Source organism: Esox lucius, chromosome 5 (assembly GCF_011004845.1).
Source record: "Esox lucius isolate fEsoLuc1 chromosome 5, fEsoLuc1.pri, whole genome shotgun sequence".
Lineage (NCBI taxonomy): Eukaryota > Metazoa > Chordata > Actinopteri > Esociformes > Esocidae > Esox > Esox lucius.
In genome coordinates, this window is record NC_047573.1 from 16,285,465 (window position 1) to 16,309,527 (window position 24,063).

The 24,063-nt window shown below is 40.9% G+C and overlaps 1 protein-coding gene across 1 annotated transcript; it reads right to left on the minus strand.

The window, feature by feature from the left end:
- Window positions 1-295: 295 nt before the first annotated feature.
- Window positions 296-12,986, minus strand: LOC105023006 (glucagon-like peptide 2 receptor). The gene is made up of 14 exons (XM_010891850.3): window positions 12,360-12,986; window positions 12,036-12,182; window positions 9,080-9,176; window positions 8,480-8,584; window positions 8,184-8,305; window positions 7,642-7,748; window positions 7,116-7,278; window positions 6,772-6,931; window positions 6,399-6,459; window positions 5,150-5,216; window positions 4,346-4,434; window positions 1,705-1,843; window positions 1,493-1,534; window positions 296-1,380 (listed from the first exon to the last, which is right to left on the minus strand). The coding sequence occupies exons 2-14, from the start codon at window positions 12,135-12,137 to the stop codon at window positions 1,003-1,005; spliced, it is 1,632 nt and encodes a 543-aa protein (XP_010890152.1). The 5' UTR covers window positions 12,138-12,182; window positions 12,360-12,986; the 3' UTR covers window positions 296-1,002.
- Window positions 12,987-24,063: the final 11,077 nt, after the last annotated feature.

The window sequence follows — 24,063 nt, forward strand, 5'->3', positions numbered from 1 at the left end:
TCCGTAAATAAGAAAGATAGAGCACAAAGGAGGGTGTGGGGGGGGGGGGGCAGAAAGACAGAAAGAGTGGAAGAGGGATAGAAAAATAGAGGAGAAAGTGTTAATGTGTGTCACCAAATATCTAGATCTCACTTAAGAGTTTCTAATGACTCAGATGTATTATTATAATCAATGGAAATATACAGATATTACATTTGGTTACAGAAAATCTGTAGGGGTGCCCATTATCCTGAACACCAATTTTTTGCAAAACATTCAATTTTTTGTATCTGTTTATTAAAAAAAAAAAGATTGGAACAATTTAAAATTAAGGTTAGATTTCTCTGATATTGTAAGTGTTGGATCAAGTTGATAAACAACAATTACATTTCATAGCATTTTTTAACAATCTTTACCGAGGGATCTAATCATTCTGGAGGGCAATGTGTAATACCCACGTCATGGGAATGACTGCAACACATATCCTTCACACTGTACAACTCAAGTATGTAAGCTATCAATATTTCAGACAAAACTGTCATTAACATTGTTCTTAACTACTGTTTTTGATCTATGTAATGGGGAGTATAATTGCATGCAAATAATATATGAACAGTTTGTAAACAAGATTACTTTATTGTACATTCTGTTAACCTAACAAAATACTTAACATTAAAGCTGAGTCTGCACTTTCCATGTTCACTGTATGTTGTTACTACTGTAATGTGTTTTCTCCATCTGGTCTGGTTTATCCATGTCCCTTCATTCTACATTAAAATTATATTTATAATGTTAAGTGTAACATTACTGGCCTATACTTATACTCAGTGATACACAGCGATACCATATGAAGAGTCTTGTACAACAACAAAGATACTACACCAACAACAACAATCTAGTTGTTGTACGCCAGATATGACCCATTCACTTATTGTATAGGAATGACTCCCATCTGTTCAGAAACAAGGCGTTCTATCTTCATAACAGTCAGAGGAGACGAAGGAGGCTCCACAAGGTGGGAGGTCAGAACTCGCTCTCCTCCAGTATTTCCTCCATGGTCTCTCCCAGAGTCATGTCTCCATCGCTACTTGATAGGCTTTTCCTGGTATGGAACTCCACACCTCCCATATCTCTCCCTCTCTCCCTCCACCCTGCTAGCTCTCCTCCGTCTCCCTCTCCTCCTCCTTCCCGCTGCAAGACCACCTGCAGCATGTGTGTGTGTGTAGGAGGCCCAACCCCCTCCTCATCTGACACGCTGTGCTGAGAGCTGTGGGGGCGTCGGCCTCTGGAGCACTTCCACAAGTGTTTCAGGGGAACGCCCTTGAAGTCGATGCAGGGTGTGACCTGGAAGTGGTTGCTGAACTGAAAGAGCTGCCAGCGCTTCTTTAGCTCTACCTGGACCTGGAAAAGTACCGATATATGTTTTCAGATTTTATGTTTTACTTCATTATTTACACATTAAAAAAATATTAACATTTGTTTAATGTTAAACAGCTAGTTTGTGTATAGTTACCTCTCCATTGGTGAAGCAGTACAATACAGAAACCATGAATCCCTGAGAGAGATATGATACAATGATTGTATTCATGATAAGACACATTGGGGTTAATACACTGACCCATTGTCCTATGCAATCTATTCAAATTGATTTCTTTATCTAAATGTAGTTCTAACTGGAATCAGCCTGAGCTAATGAAAGGCCACAATTTTGTCTTCAGCTTTTACCTGGAAAGAGCTGAGGGTGAGGTTGATGAAGTTTCTGGCATAGCGGCTGCTTCCTTCCATACACTCATCTACCAGGAAAGTGAAAACCACCTCATGAATTCCCAGTAGAGGAATCAGGACTAGCGTAGCCTTCGCCAAGCTACCAGAGAAATGCAATTAAATGATGACATTCAGAAATATCTTGGGTTATAACGTAAGAAGTGCCGAACAAACATGGGCCCGGTTTCCAAAAAACTTTGGATTTTAGGTTTCTGAGTATTTCAACATTGTTTTGTACATACAAAGGCCGTCATTGTGCGCATGTTGTTACACATCAAGGCAATACAACGCAGACAGTAGCCTTCTCTCCTTTCATACAAAGACTTGATCTAGACCTAAAATTGATCTAGACCTACTTACGTTCCATAAAAAGTTGAATGTTAGTATGGCTGATTGTCCTAAAATCTGCAGCAACCAATGCCACCGAAATTGTCGCATGAAATTAAATTGTGCTTTGTAAATGCTGAATTCCATTATACTGCTAGTCAAGGAGGCATCATCATCTTTTAATATGATCCCCACGCTAGCCAAATTGGCCTATTCTATTAAATGCTGTTGTTTTTTTCAAAATGCATACTTGTGTTTAATCTTCAATATATACCAAGTAAGGATGTCGTCTATCGTTTTGTAAGAGTAATTCAAAACCTAAAAATCACTGATATATGGATTACTATGCTTGCAGGAAGTTCTTTGGGGTATTAGGGAGGTCTGAAAAACAACACATATATTGGAGCATTCTTTATAGGTGTTTCCGGTATTTATTGTCATTTTTTGCACAATCACAGAATGAGTGGTTTGTCACTTTCATCATGGCAGAGCACAGAACACTGTAGTCAATGTAAACAAAACATTAATACTTTACAGTTTCAAACCAATTCATTCATGAAAGTATTTAGCTAGCATAACAAAGCAATACTAGAAAGGGGCCTGAAGCTAGTTGTCTTTCAATTGATACCAGCTGCACCCAGCTGTACTGATGATGATAAAGTCTTATGACATTAATTAATAACAGATTAACAATAAAATGCTTACACAAGGGCTATTTTATAGAAATGTAGATCAAAGGAATTAAAATATAATAGTTAGGAATATACAGAATACACATTGATACGAACAACTCTAATGGGACCTTCAATGACCAAGGACCTAGCCCTGAGTTTTTTTGCTCATCCCCTACATACTTTTTTGAGATGGTGTCAATTACACATTTAACAGACCGCAGTCTCCTTTCAATTGTGCTGGCTAAAGTACAGTTAAAGCAATCATTGCATCTGGTAGTCAATTGCTTTGGTTGCGGAGGTCACCATTTTAGGGACCTTTTCTTTGAGTACTACGGGGCAACAGACATTCAAGCACAATGCCTTTGCGTTCTTGGGCAACCTTAGAATTTTGTATACATTTTGAAACTGTAGTCTGTGGAGTATAAGTGATGGCGAGTTTTGTGACCTTTAGTTGCACAGTTTTGTGTTAAATGTTTGTGGTAAACGTTTCCCAGCATAAAAAAGTCAGCTACCTCTGGGTGTGTCCAAGTCTGCTTTAAAACAGCTCTATACAACACTTTGACTATGGCTTTATTCCCATTATATTGGTGGATACAGGATTTACCCACAGAAGTAATCAGTATTGCTTGGGTCTTTCTGAATAGGGCAATGGGCACCCTTCACAGCATGTTGGATGTTATCAGGGCGACACTCCATCTTAACGCCTCCACAATTCCTGGGTTGATTCAATATTACAGTAAACCTCCATCTACTGTCTTTTTTATTTCTGTCAAGATCAATTTGTGGGAGATGTAGCTTCAGGCTTACTTTTGATTATGTTAAAGGGGATGCCCTGAATTTGATCCCATCTTGTGGACATAAGCTGAGTTATAGCAGCAACTCATTAAAACTCTCCACCACTCACTTTACTTCAACTAGCTTACAAAAGCTGTTAAAGCTAGATTATTTTGATATTTTACACAAAGAAAAACAGTAGCGTGAACTGTGTAGCATTTTAGCAACAAGGAAATTACTGAAAGATTTTACTTGCCCATGTCTGCCATTGCTCCTTTGAGGAGAGATAATTAGGAGATACATTGTGCCTTTGGTTGATTAATAGAAATTCATCATTTTAGGATGCACTTCTCTATGCCCCCAACATTATTTCTGGTGAAACTGCAGATATACAATATTATGGACAGTTTCTTTTCATTGCAATGCAACATTTGTACATAACGCCCATTCAAATGTGAAAGCTATTGTGAAACAAAACAGTGGACATTGATTGGTTGATGCAGATTTTATGGATCAGCCATCCTAACTTGAAACTTTTAATGTTCGCAAGCATGGCTTGATTCCAATGGCTTGATTGAGAATTTTCTGTATGATGGAGGAAAAGGAGGAAAAGCATCTAATGACACTTAACTGTTCTATAAGTGGTGTGAGGCAGACTTTACTGAGGCAATTGTACATTTACAAAAGTAAAATGCAACTTCAGAAACAATGGCCACTGGAAACAGCTCAGAGAATTAATAATACTCTAATGAAGGTTCTATTGATGAAATTAGCCTTAAAACGCTTCAGGGAAACCAGGCCCAGAGTAATTTAGTTGATAACAGTACCTGTATCTGTAGTCTGTGAATCTCTCTTGGTCTGCTTTTAACTTTGAGAGTAGCAGCATTAGTATTTTGACGAATATGCAGAAAATCACCTGGCAACATAAATCAAACAATAGTATTTTTCTGTGAAGCGGTAAGAGATGTTCATGTTTTTAGACTAGCGGGTTAGAATGTGATCAATAGGAACAGACCCATCCAATTGGGTCAAAGCATGTGACCATTCTAATCTGTAAGAGAGGTTTATGAGAGCATGACAAGCACATCTCTGGCTGACATCTAGGTCACATGGCTTGAACTTCCAGTCTTACAGAAATACCCAGAACAGTGTGAAACCAGCGAGAAATTACTGGAATGTTCACGAGAGCACTGTGTCATTCTGTGCACTCACTCTGACATACACGAGAGTCATATGGTTTGATAGACCTACGTACATGCATATTTAGTCCTGTGTTAGTAGTAGTTGTTCGTAGTTTGGGTTACACATTATTTTGAGAGTCCTAATTTCCATTTGTAGATGTTCTATAGATTGTAATACTATCAACAAACTTTAAACAAACTATTGGTTGATGAACAAATGTCTGCTCAGGTTAGGGTTAGGTTTAGAATAAGGTTCAGGGACAGGTTTAGGGATAGAATTAAGATGAGGGTTAGTATATAGATAAGGGTTAGAGTTAGTGGATAGTTAAAATGTTACAGATAGTCTGTAGACAATCTGTAGAGCATATACACGCACACGTTTGGGACTCTCAAAATAAAGTGTTACCGTAGTTTGCTCTAGGCAATAGGATTTCGTAGGTTGCTACTCACCAAGACAGATAAAGAGATGGGTCCTCTTATTATCCACCAGATCCATGTATTCCTATGGTCCCAGCACCTTATGACAAGAACGATTCAAACACAATTTAACCTTATAGCATCAGCTTATACCACAGATGTAAACCTGACACAACTCCCTACTTGAAGTTTCTCTGGATCACCTGGAGAATATCCAAAATGGCTACAGTCAGGTAGGATAAATAGTTATGTAGGATATAAATAGTTATGTAGGATATGCATTGTTAGGTAGCATATAAATAGTTAGGTAGCATATAAATAGTTATGTAAGATATAAATACTTATGTAGGATATAAATAGTTATGTAGAATATAAATTGTTATGTAGGATATAAATAGTTAGATAGGATTGGTAGGATATATAAAATCTAAATATAGAAATAATTGGACACTGATATGTTTTGTTATTTTGGCTGTTTACCTAAATATATTCAAGTTACAGTTAAATTAATATCCAAAGGGTTTAGGAATTACAGCTCTTTAATATGTAGCCCCCTCTTTTTCAAGTGACCAAAAGTAATGGACAATTGACTCAAAAGCTGTTTCATGGACAGGATATTGTGTGGGCTATTCATTCATTATTTCTTCATCAATTAAGCAGGTAAAAGGTCTGAAGTTGATTCCAGGAGTGACATTCATATTTGGAAGCTGTTTCTGTAAACACACAACATGTGGTCAAAGGTACTCTCAATGCATGTGAAACAGGTCATCCTTAAGCAAAATAAAATTATCCATCAGAAAGGTAGCAGGAACATCAACATTTTAGTACATTCTGAGAAAAAAAATAAGGCACTGGTGAGCTCTGCAACACAAAAAGGCCTGGACGTCCATGGAAGATAACAGTAGTGGATGATCGTAGGATCCTTTCCATGGTAAAGAAAAACACAACATCCAGCCAAGCAAAGTGTGATGGCATGGGCATGCATGGCTTCCAATGGCACTGGGTCACTAGTGTTTATTGATGATTTGACAGAAGACAGAAGCAGCCGGATTAATTCTGAAGTGTTTAGGGATATATTGTCTGCTCAGATTCAGCCAAATTCAGAGAAGATGATTGGACGGCGCTTCACTTTACAGATGGATAATGACCCAAAACATACTGCGAAAGCTGTATGCAAACTAAGCAGCAAACTCTTTGATCTTATACATGTGATGAATTTGTCTAATGTTATTGAGTGGCCATGAGGATATTAGTCAAATATTTTAACTTCACTTTGTCTTACCCTTTATTTTCATAGAAAACTTTGGTAACTGTCCATGGCACCACAAACACCAAGGGAGTACCTTTGGGAAGAACAAATATTTCAGAGCTTCGTAGTTACATCTACATTGTTTTTAATTTAGCAGACAAACTTATCCAGAATGACCATTTGTGGTGAGTTAGTGCTGTGCAGGGTGGCAGAGTGTCCCTGTAGCCTAGTACTCTAGTGGTCAAGAGCATTGGGGCATCAAACAAAGGGTCAGTAGTTCTAGTCCCGGAGCTGACATGTCTAGCAAGTGTTACGAATGTGTTTGTTTTAAAAAATATATTGTTTCTATCTTTAGTTGGACATATGGGCCAATCAGCATTCATTTAATAAAACATTAGAAACTTACCCCAGCCAACGAGCATGTATCTTTTGAGCAAACGTTTGTTGGTGACCACGGCTGTGAAGAGTAAGGTGTGAAGGAAGATTGCTTCAACCAATAGCCAGAAGTAGTTACACACTACAAAATACTCCATGGAAACCCGGGAGGCTTTACACAACACTGCGATCTGTGGGAAGAGAAGACATTATATTAAATATAGTAGTTAAGTGTGCCTTATTGTCCTTGTTGAAATAAGTCATATACCATATCATAGTCTCTCGTTATAGAAATTAACATAAGACAAAAATAACATTTGGTTGTAAAGCAATGCTTTTGTTCTGGATTTTCCTAACTGTACTGGAGATGAATACCACAGAGTTGAAGTACGCATATGAGTTCCACCCTGGATCGTCGCTGGGTGGCTTGGTATACATAACATATAAGACAATCTCCTTCATGAAGACAGCCATGGCTCTTAACATGAAGGACACAAACAGATTCATGTGGATATAGTTCCTCGTACAGTGGAGCTTCCTGGAAGACACAAAGAGGACTATTTAGGTTGCAAATTGATGTTGTGATGATGTAAGATTAATGCCCAGAACAAAGGCAATCCAATGTAGTTGTAATAACGTAGTTTCTGGAGATCAACATCATCTTTAATCCTGTTATTTTGCCAACCCTGATGTCTTTTTATATTTTATAATAAATGACTGACTTTGAACACTGACCAGTCGGTTTGAATCAGTGCCATGACTAAGTAGGATATCATTTATTTGCCATAGTGGCGCTACATAGTTCAATGAGTCAGAAGCAGAAGTCAGGGAGTTAGGCACATGATCATGCTTATGGTCAACATGTGTCTAACTCCCTGACCTCTGACCCCTCGGTACTGACCTGAGTATACCCATTAACAGAGTGGCCAGAAAGAGGGAGAAGAGGGACACAGAGTAGCCGATGATGGAGATTACCCTCAGTGCTGCTTGACGAAACACCTTCTCTTCCTATAAACAGAAAAAATATATGTACCGGAAAAACATTTGAAATGTGAAAGATAAATATGTGAAATGTGAAAGATGATTTTGAAGTTCATACTATATCAATCAATCAATCAAATTAATTATAAAGCCTTCTTTACATCAGCAGTTGTCACAAAGTATTTTTACAAAAACACCCGGCCTTATACATTTTCTATTTTACTATTTATTTTTTATTTGTTTTTTATTTGTTGGCCATTTTCTATGTTATATTGCATTTATGTGTTTACTTCACACTTTTCTATTTATGAGAGAAGACAGACAGAAAATCCACAGTGGGGCTGTTTGCTTTTCACTGGGGTTATTTATTATTTTATTTATTGAAAATCCTTCTTTAAATGCAAGGTCATTCATTTTCTCTTCTGGAGAAGAGAAATTAACATAAGACAGCCTTTTCCTCACCTCTGCTTTAAAATAATGTGGGTCAACACATTCTGTTTCGTCTCGCCAGACTTCAGTAAAATTATTTTGGCGTCGCCAGCTCCCATTGGCCAGACATTCTCTGTATACGCTCTTGGAATCATCTAGGGCAGGATAAGAAAACAACAGATTGGTTATGAATAGATGGTTGTTGGAATGGACATTAAACTGTGCTTCCACTTTACTAAATTATCCTACAGTATGTTGTGTTCCTTGTAGCGGATGTACAATACATGACATTATACATTTAGAATGTTTCAGTTCAGTTTCAGACTCACTCTTTGTGATCCAGGGCAGGTAGGAGGGACAAGGCACTGACACGTTGCCTGGGGCTGAGTGGGGCCAACACACAAATGTGTCAAATGTCCCATTACAATAGATTCCTAAAAGGTCACAAAAACAGGTCAAATGTCCCATTACAATAGAATCTTAAAATGTCACAAAAACAGGTCAAATGTCCCATTATAATAGATTCCTAAAAGGACACAAAAACAGGTCAAATGTCCCATTATAACAGATTCCTAAAAGTACACACAATTGGGTCATATGTTCCATTGCAATAGATTCCTTAAAGGACAAAAAAATTATGAGTAAAAGACAAAGAGAGATTTAATACATTAAGTACTACTGCTGAGCCAAAAGGAATTTCCATACTGTTTAACTGCAACACTATGTTCAGAAAGACAGACCAATATTTTTTTCTCACTAACCGAATGCCTAATCTAAATTACATGTATATTTTATCATTTCGTTTCCAAATTGTTTGTCGCAGAAAAATGCAACATTAGATGCATTTAAACTGGCAGTCCAATACAGCAAAAACAGATATGATTATGTGATTGGTCATCGTAAGTAATAAAGATAAGAAAACTGCTCACCAGTTCCAGTGAATGTGTTTTCTGCCAAAAACCTGGTGCAGTTCTCAGAGTATTCATTCCGTTTAAGGACAAGCTCTTCGAGCACAGAACCCACCACCTTTCATTTCAGACAAGACCATAAAACAGAGGAAATACTTTAAGATAAACTATCCATTTTACTGCAGCCAGCATTGGACCAAGGAGAATGACATATAATGAGAGTCCACAAGAGGGCAGTGTTAGAGTACAATTCATGCCAAGGCACAGTATGTAACTTATCATTTTTATTAGGCATCTAAGTAGACAACTTAACCTCACTAATCATCACTTGTATACACTAACAGAGGTTAATGCACCTGCATAACTTAACTAAATATCTTATTGCATTAATGCTATAATGCCAAAACAGAATTGCATTAAATGCCACATTGTTTGAATGTAATCTAGGATATCTGTGATGAACTCCTTTTTCTTATATCATGTTGTCTGGACAGCACTATCAGAGAGGGACAGGAGCCCATGCTCAGGGAAGTGTGTGTATGCCTGTGTGTGTACAGTATGTGTTCCTGTTTTGAAATCTTAGTTCCGTCCTAATTCCTTTTTTTATATAACCTCTATATAAGCAGGAAAAAAACGATTTAGACCCAGAGTTATCTTTTATAAGGGAGACTTGTCCCAGAAGGCCACAGCAGTCAATTCATCACAGAACTTCAACATCCAATAATACATGATCCAATCCACAGAAAGCACATACACTACTTTGTTACAGTCTTTCATCAGTTCAAAATGTATTTAGTGACACTAACATATCTAGATGAAGCACAGATCTACTGTATGTCTTTTGTGCACAGTAGGAGAAGGCAATCATGCCTAACACTGTAATTGTCCGGTTAGATGAAATGTACGGATAAAGTTTACGTTACTGAGGTTTAGGTTAGGGTAAGGGTTAGATTTCGGGTTACTGGTTAGGTTAGTTTTTACTACAAAGATGGTAAAACCTGACAAACTGATCTCCACAAGGTTTTCTGTATGGTCCATATTAGGAAAATGTAATTTTACGGCTTGGACAATTTTAGAATTCGGGTTACTTTTACAACCCCGATTCCAAAGAAGTTGTGACACAGAATGCTATGTTGTGCTAATCATTAATCCCTATATTTAATCGAAAATAGTACAAAGAAAAATATTGTTTTTAGAAAAATGCAGTACAAGAATTTGATGCCAGCACCATGTTTCTAAAAAGTTGGGACAGGGGCATGTTTACCACTGTGTTGCATCACTTCTTCTTTTAACAATACTCTGTAAGTGTTTGGGAACTGAGGAGATCAAATGCTATAGTTTTGAAAGTGAAATGTTTTCCCATTCTTGCTTGATATAGGATTTCAGCGGCTCAACAGTTCGGGGTCTCCTTTGTCATATTTTTCGATTCATATGCACCAAATGTTTTCAGTAGGGGACAGATCTGGACAGCAGGCCGGCCAGTTAAGCACCAGGTCTCTTTGACTACGGAGCCATACTGTTGTAATACGTGCAGAATATGGTTTGGCATGGTCTTGCTGAAATAAGACGTTGTCTGGAGGCAGCATATGTTGCTCCAAAACCTGTATATATTGTTCAGCCTTAATGGTGCCTTCACAGATGTGCAAGTCACCTGTGCCATGTGCTCTAATGCACCTCCATACCATCACGGATGCTGGCTTTTGAACTGAGCGCTGATAACAATTTGGATAAGTTGGATAACAGTAACAATCCTTCTTAGTCCGGAAGACGCAGCGTCCATGATTTCCAAAATAATTAAACATTTTGATTCATCAGACCACAGGACAGTTTTCCACTTCACCTCAGTCCGTCTTAAATGAGCTCGGGCCCAGAGAGGGCGGTGGCGTTTCTGGATTTGGTTTCTGTATTGTTTCTTATTTGCCTGGTAGAGTTTTAACTGTACTGTGTTCACAGACAATGGTTTTCAGAAGTGTTCCTGAGTCCATACAGTGATTTCCACTACAGAATCGTGTCTGTTTTTAATGCAGTGCCTCCTGAGGGCCTGTAGATCATGGCCATCCAATATTGGTTTTCGGTCTTGTCCCTTGCGTACAGAGATTTCCCTGGATTCTCTGCATCTTTTAATAAGATTATGTACCATAGATGATGTGATCCCCAAACTCTTTTTTCTCAAAGAGATATGTTATTCTTAAATTGTTGCACTATTTGCCTGTGCAGTCTTTCACAGATTGGTGAACCCCTCCCCATCTTTACCTCTGAAAGACTTATCATCTCAGGGGTGCTCTTTTAGTACCCAATCATGTTAATGACATGTTGCCAATTAACCTAATTTGTAGTGAGATGTTTCACCAGGTTTTGTTTTGCATTACTCTTTTCCAGTCTTTTGTTGCCCCATCCCAGCTTTTATTTAAATGTGTTGCTGGCATCAAATTCAAAGTGGCCATATATTTTTGCCTATTTATAATTGCCTGTGCATTATCATATAGCCATGTTGCTTAGCAACTCCAAAGTTCTTGCATATCCCAGTTCCAGATCTGGTAAAAAACAGATTTCATTCCACAAATTCAGAGCATATCATCACACTGTGTCATTGCATGGTTTAAACATTCCAAGCAGCAGCAGGCAATTTATACTTTCAACTAAAGTTGAAATGTCGCTTGAAATGAACATAATTCAGTTTCAGGTTGTAGTATTTGTCACATTAGTTTAATATAATTCTTTACAGGATATTACTTTCTCCCTATTTTACAGCATGTCCTTTACGCATTAGTACCACTGCATAATTCATACGCTCAAATAAATGCTCAACCAATGTTTTCTTTTTACTGGCCCTCAGTGATTACAGAAGAAACAAACTAGGAACAACGGACAAATAAAATATCTACCCATTCAGGATTCTGATTAATATTCTAGGAAAAACATTTCAGATTAGCCACCATGTATGCGTGTATACAGTATGTGAGTGTATACATCTAACCTGCAGACTGGAGAGGAGCAGGAGAAGTGGAGGAGAGAGTGCAGTGCTCCGCCGTGCCCACCTCCCTCTGTGCCAGGCTGGTTGGACCATTGGTGTGGACATTTTCTCTTTTTTAGATACAAGCTGGATGGCGCCTCATTGACCCACCTGCCATCAATGCATTCTTCACACTCATCTTTCTATATGCTTTTAGCAACCAAACCACATATAACCAATACACGTACTCTAGTCTGTTTTCTAAAGGGTCCAATAGATTCACCACTGGGTTTTACTAGGAGGATTTGAGACTTGGTTTTATGTGCTTTGTAAAGCTGGCTTACTCACAGTGTTGGCTGATCGTGGTGCTGGGTTTTCAGTTGAAAATCATTTACATTTAGATTTGGCTTCTTAGGAGATTTTTTTGGAAACGTGGTGTCCACTCCTCTCGCTCTGTAGACTCCTCATGCGTTGTTGGTTTGTCAGGGAAAGATCATTTATGATTTGGTTGGTCTATAGGTGCCTGGGAGGGAAGTAGCTCGCTTCTCTCCGGTTTATGATCTGTGTTTCAGCCGCGGTTAGAAATTCTAATAGTACAGCCTTCCTAGAGCACTAATGTTTTGGGCATTACAGGTGTTGTTCTCGGTGTTTGGAAAAGATACCCAAGGCATGTAGTTGTGGTTTCGTTCTGAGCATTTCTTCTACGCTTTGAACATCACACTCCTATTCCAGTTGTGATCAGGTTACATTTTCATCAATATCTACTGGTTTTACCAGTTGATAAAGCTGTCCTCTGTCCTAGTTCACATGCCTTCGTGAAGTTGTCTTCGAATTTCTGACGCAGTTGATGTGTATTTTTAAGGTTATTGATCGTCTTCTGTGTATTTGGTCTTCGACTCCTCGTTCGGTGGTGTTCGTTTAGATGTCTTGTTCTCAGACTGTCTTCAACAGGGTTCTGTTGTCTGTCCTCTCTGATGACCTGTACGCAACACAGAGTGTCTGTGAATCCTCACCCATCAGCCTGCCTCCCCCCTTCTCTACCCGGCCTTCTCCCAACCAATCAAGATAAGACAAGGAAGAGCTATTTTACTTACTAACTTTTTAGCATTGGAAATGAGCACACATGCAAGCAGAAAGTGCACATATACACAAAAGCTCCGGCATATACAGGTAAGATTGAATTCGTGAAAACTCACTCACCTACACCCACACAAACATCTTTACACGCAAACACACAGTCACAATGTAGAGGTTTGATCCCTTACTGGGCTCTAGGTTCAGTGGCAGATTTATGTGGGTGGTTCTCTCACAGCAAGAGGGTCTCCTCAACAATATTTGACACTAATGGGATCTTTGTGTGGTCTAATGGATCAACAAACACAACGCAGGAGCTCGAGGGGCGGTGACCAAACACACACACCAGATCAGCAGCCAGGGGAAACGTGTAGCACTACTGTCAATGTACTGCGCTGATGATTTAGCCATATCAACACACCCAAACTTTAACTTCAAGCTTTCTGTGTTTTACTTGATTCACAACAACATACACCCTTAAAGAGTTAGATGGATTCATCATACATTTACAAAGGACGACATGAGCTAATCATTGATAACCCTATTTCACTATCACATCACACTGTAAACAGTTCGAGGTAGGTGGGTGGTTTCTTTTCAGTGTTGAATGCTGCATTTTTCAAATGTTGTTGAAATAGGGAAATGGGTTTGTTAAATAAACATAAACATTTGAAATATGTATATTAGGAAACAAGTAACAAGGAAGAGAGTGTTGAACACCTTAAAATCATAAAAGTTAAACATTAACTCAAGGACGATACCTAGTGTAAGATACCTCAAGAAATATTTAGAGGAAGACCCCTGGAGAAGACTCCACCCATTAGTCAGTGTGAGCAGGTCCTGGGGAGCCGGTCTGTCTGGGTAAACGGACGTTTTGTCTTATTAAACCTCTGGAGCCTGCTTTATCTGTTACTATGGCTTTTGTTTTCCTACTCAATAACTACAGGAGAATGTCATATCAAGAGGTTGTTAGGGTTAAGGTTGGGACCAGTTCGGATCTATCTGTGTTTGTATGTGTATGTGGCCAGCCAATCCTTCAGTGACATTTCTTGGTAAATAGTAATAAGTCAGATTCTCCAAAGTCTGGCCTATTTTGGGCCAGTGGAGTATGAGATATTGTGTTTTATGTTCTTAGAGATGTATGGATGGTCCAAACAGATTCACACTCCCCAACCTGGTGGTCTTGGAGTAAATAACATTTACCTCCACGGCGTCTTTGCCTCACATACTGATATTCACCTTACAGCCCTTTTGTACACTCACACTAATTCACAATCCTGCCCATTTACACATATTGTACTCTTTACATGTTCACCAAGTTTTACTAAGAGCCAAATATCTGTTCCTGATTTGTAGGCATTTGAAAATAAATAGTTTAATAGAGACCAAGGTTTTTTGTGTTGTTAAAGGATCACCATGTGACCAATTGGCATGGCATTGCATAGGGTGGTGGAGGCAGATACCCCATTACCAAGTTTTACATTTCAACCAATGCTAATCTATAGAGCTCCAGCACCAATGCCACTGAAACCCTAACAATAATAACAATCATCATATGAATTATTACGCTCCTGAAACCCCAAGAAATTAACAAAGGGTATCCCACGCATGCATTGGTGATTGGTTTATATTTAGGACTGATAAATATATCAGCTGAAGTTTTCATTAACAATGATCTACTGATCAGATAAGCATAGCGGGCAGATTTTGACAGTGAATCTATCCTCCTGGCTCTATATAATATAGGGATGATGATGACTGTGAGATATATCAAACATACAATGCTATTGCATTTTCTACACTTGGCTCAATAACAATGGTTGTGTCATATTCTGATACAGTCATATGTCAGCATTAACTTCATAACCAATAAACAGCTGAAATGGGCGTTGATGACAATGAAAATATCTGGAGAAATTCTCCAGGGCAACGTAAATGTGTTAAAAGATATTTCATGGGGACATGGCCTTGAGTTGCCCCTGGCATTGATAGTCCATGCCAGAGATCCAGCGCGTGTGAATGTGTGTGTGCCTGTGTTGTAGTGGGACTGAGTGAATAAGCTGTCAAGGAGCTAATGTGACATTTCAAGTGTAACCATTTTAAATAGAGATAATAAGGCACAGGCCAACCAAGCAGAAGCCTCACTGGTCTCCCACTGGTCTCCCACTCCGATGTGCTTACCTCACATTCAAATAAAATATTATTTCATTTCATCCTAAAATTTGACCAAAGCTGTCACAGTAAATAAAGGGATGGTTTCTTTGCCAAGTCCTGACAGTATGTCCAGACAGTATCTATCACTGATATTTAGCATTCAAATTGTACTGATGACCATTTCATTGACCAGATTATAGTTAGTGTGGGCAGCTTCTTATAGTCAGTTAGTTACAAGGGTCTGGGTCGTATTACTCACTAAAAATAGCTATTTACAGGAATGGTCTTACTGGGTTTGGCTTTGATTCTATCAGTATTTCTCACCAATTGTCATGTGTCCTATGAGCACTAGAGAAGAAGATGTATACAAAAGAATCCACCCTTATACTCTGTGTTGTCAAGTCTTGTAAAATAGTTCTGGCATGGATTAAAAGTTCATTCCCATGAACTCTTACATGAGGTCAAGTAAAAAAAGAATATATATAATACAACATCAATAGTAGCTATATACACAGAGTTAATTACATAAATTCAAATTGTATTTGCCTAATGGGCCAATAAATGTCAGAATACAATTTCCATCTACTTGGAAATGTTTTGAAAACCTTTGAAAACATTACCCCAAACACCCACATTTGTGTATAGGTCCAAGGTACTGCTCTTAGTTTAAAGAGAGATAAGGAATCTGTCAAGACACAGCAGAGTTAAAGATCGATCAGGAACTCAGATTATACTTGTTCATTTAAATCCTTTTTAATTCCACTTCACAATGGTACATCAATTTGTACTTTTTGAGGGTCTTCCGAAATGTATTTCACTGATGAACCATTACATTGATAAACCTTTCTAGAAGCTCACACAAGATGGCAAGTCCAAGTAATTATGGAAATAGGTTCTTGTTGAAGGTTCCACCTCCGAAGTGTTGATGCAGGCTTTTCATTTTGGTTTGGGGACATGGTGTATTCATGTGCATAAAAATATAAACAAATATGGCACTCACATACACTTAAATTGGGAACAACCCTTCAATTTACGGAACTCTAGTGATTTTTTATTTTGGCTCCACATGGGACTGTGTAATTTAGCATTTTCCCCACCACACAAAGTCAAAACTAAATGCAACATTATTCTATGCCTATAGTTGCCTATAGTCTAGCACTTTTCATGGTTTAAACTTTACCACTGTATGTCTATTGGAAAAGTATATTGTGCCATATCATAACATGTTTAAAGCAGAGCTATAATTATTCAGCAAGACAGTTGTACAGTGTGTATGACCTGCAAACGTAACAACATCCCACAAATGTAATAAACCACAAACATAATACAAATCTGCAGCTTTTAATGTAATAATCCCACTAACGTAACAAGTTTCCCCCAAACATAATAGCAGTTGCCTACCAGAAATGTAATTTGTCATAACTATTACGTTTGCAGGGATTTGTTACATTTGTGGGGAAGATGAAAATCTTCAGCTTTCAAAATTGCAATAACTTCTCACAAATGTAATAAATCACTTAAATAAATAATCAAACTCAGCTTATACAAGTAGCCAACTCTAAATGTTTTTAACAGCCAATGACATTATCTTCCCACAAATTCTTGTCTATTTAGACTGATATGCAGAGTTATAAATTATATCTACATCATTTTCACACTCTTTTGGACCCAATACAATCATCCAATTATTCTTTCTAAATATTGAAAATTAAAGATCATACTCATTGTTAGAAAAGTTAGCTTTTAGAAGTTAAACACATCTTTAGAAGTTAAACAAACAAAAAATCGAAAAAAATTGTTTAGTGGCTCCAAACAGGAATGGAATTTAGGTAGAATCATGTTCTGGCTGGACTATCCCTGCAATGAGGATAAATAATATCCAGCTGTTACTGACAATCAACACATTCTTTACTTGTGCATAGTTTGATTGTATAACAAATGAGTTTGTACTGAAACCTTGGAATAGGATTACTATTACTGGTTGTAAATCATACATTGCTAGAGTAACATGATACTGGGCATTGCAATAAAACCTGGAATAAATCTGGAATGAATTGATTTTGATTGAGCGCTGTAATAAGTAGAATCCCGATCATACCTCCATTAACCATGACATTCCATGTTTGAAACTGACTGGTTTTGATGACATGTGACACAAATACATACAATACATAGTACACCATTGTCAGGGACCCTTTTTGGATCGATAACATCACTTTTACCATTATGGACTGTATCTTTAAGTGGTCTTTCATTGATTGTCCAAATTCTAATGTTCGAAAATCTTAGTTCTCCAATTCTTCATTTTTTGTCCCCTAAGCACAAGCTCAAAAGTTGAAGCTTTTGCAAATAGTGAGCATAACTTAGCAAAGTATTCCTGAAGTGTGCAGGCACAAAGAAGCAGATGTACTATCTGGTTCAATCTCTTTATCTAACCCTGTGGTATCAACACGATAACAATGAGTGACTATATTACTTGCTCTTTGGCGCCATCTGGGCATTACATAAATGAGAGATCTACCTTTAGGAGTACATACAGTTGTGCTCATACAGGTTTGCATACCTTGGCAGAAAGTGTGCAATTTTGGCATTGATTTCGAGAATACACTCACCTAAAGGATTATTAGGAACACCTGTTAAATTTCTCATTAATGCAATTATCTAATCAACCAATCACATGGCAGGTGCTTAAATGCATTCAGGGATGGGGTCCTGGTCAAGACAATCTCCTGAACTCCAAACTGAATGTCAGAATGGGAAAGAAAGGTTATTTATGCAATTTTGTGCGTGGCATGGTTGTTGGTGCCAGATGGGCCGGTCTGAGTATTTCACAATCTGCTCAGTTACTGGGATTTTCACGCACAACCATTTCTAGGGTTTACAAAGAATGGTGTGAAAAGGGAAAAACATCCAGTATGCAGCAGTCCTGTGGGCGAAAATGCCTCGTTGATGCTAGAGGTCAGAGGAGAATGGGCCGACTGATTCAAGCTGATAGAAGAGCAACTTTGACTGAAATAACCACTTGTTACAACCGAGGTATGCAGCAAAGCATTTGTGAAGCCACAACACGCACAACCTTGAGGCGGATGGGCTACAACAGCAGAAGACCCCACCGGGTACCACTCATCTCCACTACAAATAGGAAAAAGAGGCTACAATTTGCACGAGCTCACCAAAATTGGACAGTTGAGGACTGGAAGAATGTTGCCTGGTCTGATGAGTCTCGATTTCTGTTGAGACATTCAGATGGCATCATAGCATAGCATCATCTTCCGCTTATCCGGAGCCGGGTCGCGGGGGCAGCAGTCTAAGCAGGGATGCCCAGACTTCCCTCTCCCCAGACACTTCCTCCAGCTCTTCCGGGGGGACACCGAGGTGTTCCCAGGCCAGCCGGGAGACATAGTCCCTCCAGCGTGTCCTAGGTCTTCCCCGGGGTCTCCTCCCGGTGGGACGGGACCGGAACACCTTCCCAGGAAGGCGTTCCGGAGGCATCCGAAACAGATGCCCAAGCCACCTCAGCTGACCCCTCTCGATGTGGAGGAGCAGCGGCTCTACTCTGAGCTCCTCCCGGGTGACCGAGCTTCTCACCCTATCTCTAAGGGATCGCCCAGCCACCCTGCGGAGAAAGCTCATTTCGGCCGCCTGTATCCGGGATCTTGTCCTTTCGGTCATGACCCAAAGCTCATGACCATAGGTGAGATTAGGAACGTAGATTGACCGGTAAATCGAGAGCTTCGCCTTGCGGCTCAGCTCTTTCTTCACCACGACAGACCGATACATCGACCGCATTACTGCAGAAGCTGCACCGATCCGTCTGTCAACCTCCCGTTCCATCCTTCCCTCACTCGTGAACAGGACCCCTAGATACTTAAACTCCTCCACTTGAGGCAGGCACTCTCCACCAACCTGAAGTGGGCAAGCTACCCTTTTCCGACTGAGGACCATGGCCTCGGATTTGGAGGTACTGATTTTCATCCCCACCGCTTCACACTCGGCTGCAAACCGTCCAAGTGCATGCTGAAAGTCCTGGCTTGAAGGGGCCAACACGACAACATCATCCGCAAAGAGCAGAGACGAAATCGTGTGGTCCCCAAACCTGACACCCTCCGGCCCCTGGCTGCGCCTAGAAATTCTGTCCATAAAAATTACGAACAGAACCGGTGACAAAGGGCAGCCCTGCCGGAGTCCAACATGCACAGGGAACAAGTCTGACTTACTGCCGGCAATGCGGACCAAGCTCCTGCTTCGGTCGTACAGGGACCCGACAGCCCTTAGCAAAGGACCCAGGACCCCATATTCCCGAAGCACTCTCCACAGGATGCCGCGAGGGACACAGTCGAATGCCTTCTCCAAATCCACAAAACACATGTGGACTGGTTGGGCAAACTCCCATGAACCCTCCATCACCCTGTAGAGGGTATAGAGCTGGTCCAGTGTTCCACGGCCTGGACGAAAACCACACTGTTCCTCCTGAATCCGAGGTTCTACTATCGGCCGTATTCTCCTCTCCAGAACCCTGGCATAGACTTTCCCGGGGAGGCTGAGAAGTGTGATCCCCCTATAGTTGGAACACACCCTCCGGTCCCCCTTCTTAAAAAGAGGGACCACCACCCCGGTCTGCCATCCCAGAGGCACTGTCCCCGACTGCCACGCGATGTTGCACAGGCGTGTCAGCCAAGACAGCCCCACAACATCCAGAGACTTGAGGTACTCAGGGCGGATCTCATCCACCCCCGGTGCCTTGCCACCGGGGAGTTTCTTAACCACCTCGGTGACTTCAGCCCGGGTGATGGACGAGTCCACCTCTACTGTAAACAGCGTTGGTAGGGCACTGTTTCCCTCTCCTGAGGCGCCGGATGGTTTGCCAGAATCTCTTCGAGGCCAGCCAATAGTCCTTCTCCATGGCCTCACCAAACTCCTCCCAGGCCCGAGTTTTTGCCTCCACAACCACCCGGGCTGCAGTCCGCTTGGCCTGTCGGTACCCGTCAGCTGCCTCTGGAGTCCCACAAGCCAACCAGGCCTGATAGGACTCCTTCTTCAGCTTGACAGCATCCCTTACTTCCGGTGTCCACCACCGGGTTCGGGGATTGCCGCCTCGACAGGCACCGGAGACCTTACGGCCACAGCTCCGAGCGGCCGCTTCGACAATGGCGGTGGAGAACATGGTCCACTCGGACTCAATATCTCCAGCCTCCCTCGGGATCCAGTCAAAGCTCTGCCGGAGGTGGGAGTTAAAGATCTCTCTGACAGGAGACTCGGCCAGACGTTCCCAGCAGACCCTTACAGTACGCTTGGGCCTGCCGAGTCTGTCCAGCTTCCTCCCCCGCCATCGGATCCAACTCACAACCAGGTGGTGATCAGTTGACAGCTCCGCCCCTCTCTTCACCCGAGTGTCCAAGACATGTGGCCGCAGGTCAGATGAAACGACAACAAAGTCGATCATCGACCTGCGGCCTAGGGTGTCCTGGTGCCACGTGCACTGATGGACACCCTTATGCTTGAACATGGTGTTCGTTATGGACAAACTGTGACTAGCACAGAAGTCCAATAACTGAACACCGCTCGGGTTCAGATCAGGGGGGCCGTTCCTCCCAATCACGCCCCTCCAGGTGTCACTGTCGTTGCCCACATGGGCGTTGAAGTCCCCCAGTAGAACGATAGAGTCCCCAGTCGGAGCACTTTCCAGCACCCCTCCCAGAGACTCCAAGAAGGTCGGGTACTCTGCACTGCCGTTCGGCCCGTAGACACAAACAACAGTGAGAGACCTATCCCCGACCCGTCGGCGCAGGGAAACGACCCTCTCGTTCACTGGGGTAAACTCCAACACATGGCGGCAGAGCTGTGGAGCTATAAGCAAACCCACACCAGCCCGCCGCCTCTCACCATGGGCAACTCCAGAGTGGTGAAGAGTCCATCCTCTCTCAAGGAGTGTGGTTCCAGAGCCCAAGCCGTGCATAGAGGTGATCCTGACTACCTCTAGTCGGAACCTCTCAACCTCACGCACCATCTTAGGCTCCTTCCCCGCCAGCGAGGTGACATTCCACGTCCCTAGAGCTAGTTTCCGTGTCCGGGGATCGGGTTGTCTAGGCCCCCGCCTTCGACTGCCGCCCGATCCTCTCTGCACCGGCCCCTTATGGTCCCTCCTGTGGGTGGTGAGCCCACGGGAGGGCGGCCCCATGTCGCTCGTTCGGGCTGGGCCCGGCCGGGCCCCATGGGGAAAGGCCCGGCCACCAGGCGCTCGCGAACGAGCCCCAACCCCGGGCCTGGCTCCAGGGTGGGGCCCCGGCTACGCCATGCCGGGCGACGTCACAGAACACACGATATCTTTCTTCATTAAGGGGTTTTTGAACATTCAGATGGTAGAGTCAGAATTTGGCGTAAACAGAATGAGAACATGGATCCATCATGCCTTGTTACCACTGTGCAGGCTGGTGGCGGTGGTGTAATGGTATGGGGGATGTTTTCTTGGCACACTTTAGGCCCCTTAGTGCCAATTGGGCATCATTTAAATGCCACAGCCTACCTGAGCATTGTTTCTGACCATGTCCATCCCTTTATGACCACCATGTACCCATCCTCTGATGGCTACTTCTAGCAGGATAATGCCCAATGTCACAAAGCTCAAATCATTTCAAATTGGTTTCTTGAACATGACAATGAGTTCACTGTACTGAAATGGCCCCCACAGTCACCAGATCTCAACCCAATAGAGCATCTTTGGGATGTGGTGGAACAGGAGCTTCGTGCCCTGGATGCGCATCCCACAAATCTCCATCAACTGCAAGATGCTATCCTATCAATATGGGCCAACATTTCTAAAGAATGCTTTCAGCACCTTGTTGAATCAATGCCACGTAGAATTAAGGCAGTTCTGAAGGCAAAAGGGGGTCAAACACAGTATTAGTATGGTGTTCCTAATAATCCTTTAGGTGAGTGTATGACGGATCATGTAAAGAAGGATATTGATCTTATGAAGCAATTTATTATCACATAGTTGTTTGGTTCCTTTTTAAACCATTATGATAACAGAAATCACCCAAATGGCCCTGATCAAAACTTTACATACCCTTGAATATTTGGCCTTGTTACAGACACACAAAGTGACACACACAGGTGAAAATGGCAATTAAAAATGAATTTGCCACACCTGTGGCTTTTCAAATTGCAATTAGTGTCTGTGTATAAATAGTCAATGAGTTTGTTAGCTCTCACATGGATGCACTGAGCAGGCTAGATACTGAGCCATAGGGAGCAGAAAAGAACTGTCAAAAGACCTGCATAACAAGGTAATGGAACTCTATAAAGATGGAAAAGGATATAAAAAGATAACCAAAGCCTTGCAAATGCCAGCCTGTACTGTTCAATCACTTACTAAGAAGTGGAAAATTCAGGAATCTCATGATACCAAGCCACGGTCAGGTAGAGCAAGAAAGACGATACTTGAACAAAAATGACCTGCATGGTCAAGTTGCCAGAAAGAAGCCTTTATTGCACCAATGCCATAAAAAAGCCTGGTTATAATATGCCCGACAATACCTTGACACGCCTCACAGCTTCTGTCACACTGTAATTTGGAGTGACGAGACCAAAATAGAGCTTTATGGTCACAACAATTACCACTTTTCATTGCGGATTGTGTCATGCTTTTAACCAATATGTTATTTTATAGCCTAAAAGTCCTACTAATTTGTTCCATTTGCAGTTGTTTCCATAATCCACCCTATTCAACCGTAATCCACCAGCAGTTTTTCTGTTTGCATGAATAACTAACTATATCTTCAGTATTTTGTTTTTGTTTTGATAAGAGTGATGTGTGCACTGTTGCATTTACATAAGCTGTTTGTATTAGGTTAATTAATCCATATATCTTGTAAAGTGTATATGGTGCTGTCCATGGTACCGATAGGCTAAACAGCCCAGAAGGGAATTAGAACCATTCTGTCTGAACTACGAACCACGATAAACCAGTGTATGCATGTCAGCATAACACACCTACTGACCCCTATTTTAGGTACATAAATATAGTTTCAGGTATCCCTACATTTCTACGGCATGTGTTCAGACACACACTTCTGCATAACGCTGTTGTAAAGGTAATTTGAGTGCTTCTCAGCTTGAATGTGTCTGGCCATTTAAAAAAAAAGAATTGTGAGGGTGAACTAAATGATAAATGTACATTCAGAGGAAGCTGTGCTCTTGTTTGACTTGGCAATAATGTTGTGAAAATGTATTTCAAAGTTTTTCTACCTCATTATGGATCCCATATGGGTCTGAAACTATTGGATTTCTGCTTCTTCAAACAAGGGGAATAATGAAACAAGACATGCAGTTCTTTCTGCTGGGAATATTTGCTGTGTGATGTTTTCTCTCTGCATCACAAGCAAATACAGCGCAGAGCTGCTAAAATATTTCCTGATCGCAGGCAATGTAATGGATCTCTGACATTATGTAAATTGAAATCTAACAACACAGAAAAAAGGCAAGCACACAGTTATGCTTTTTGCTGTGATAGATTTTGTGAGTACAGAGAGAATGTTTGATAGTGCAAATGTTACATACGGGATACATACTGCAGTAACAAATACCGCAATGTCGACATATGGCAAACATGAAATACTAAAGGTACACAATTACAGAATATTAGTAATTACTCAATATTCTTATTAAAAACTAGAACATTGAATTGAATGGTGTTTTTATCTGTGATGTAGTAGAGCTACAATACAGTGCAAAAGTTTTATGCTAACTAAGAACATATTTTAAAGCCATTTATCTGAGCAGTAGCTGTTTATTTGTTCAAAAAAATATACAACATTGAAGAAAA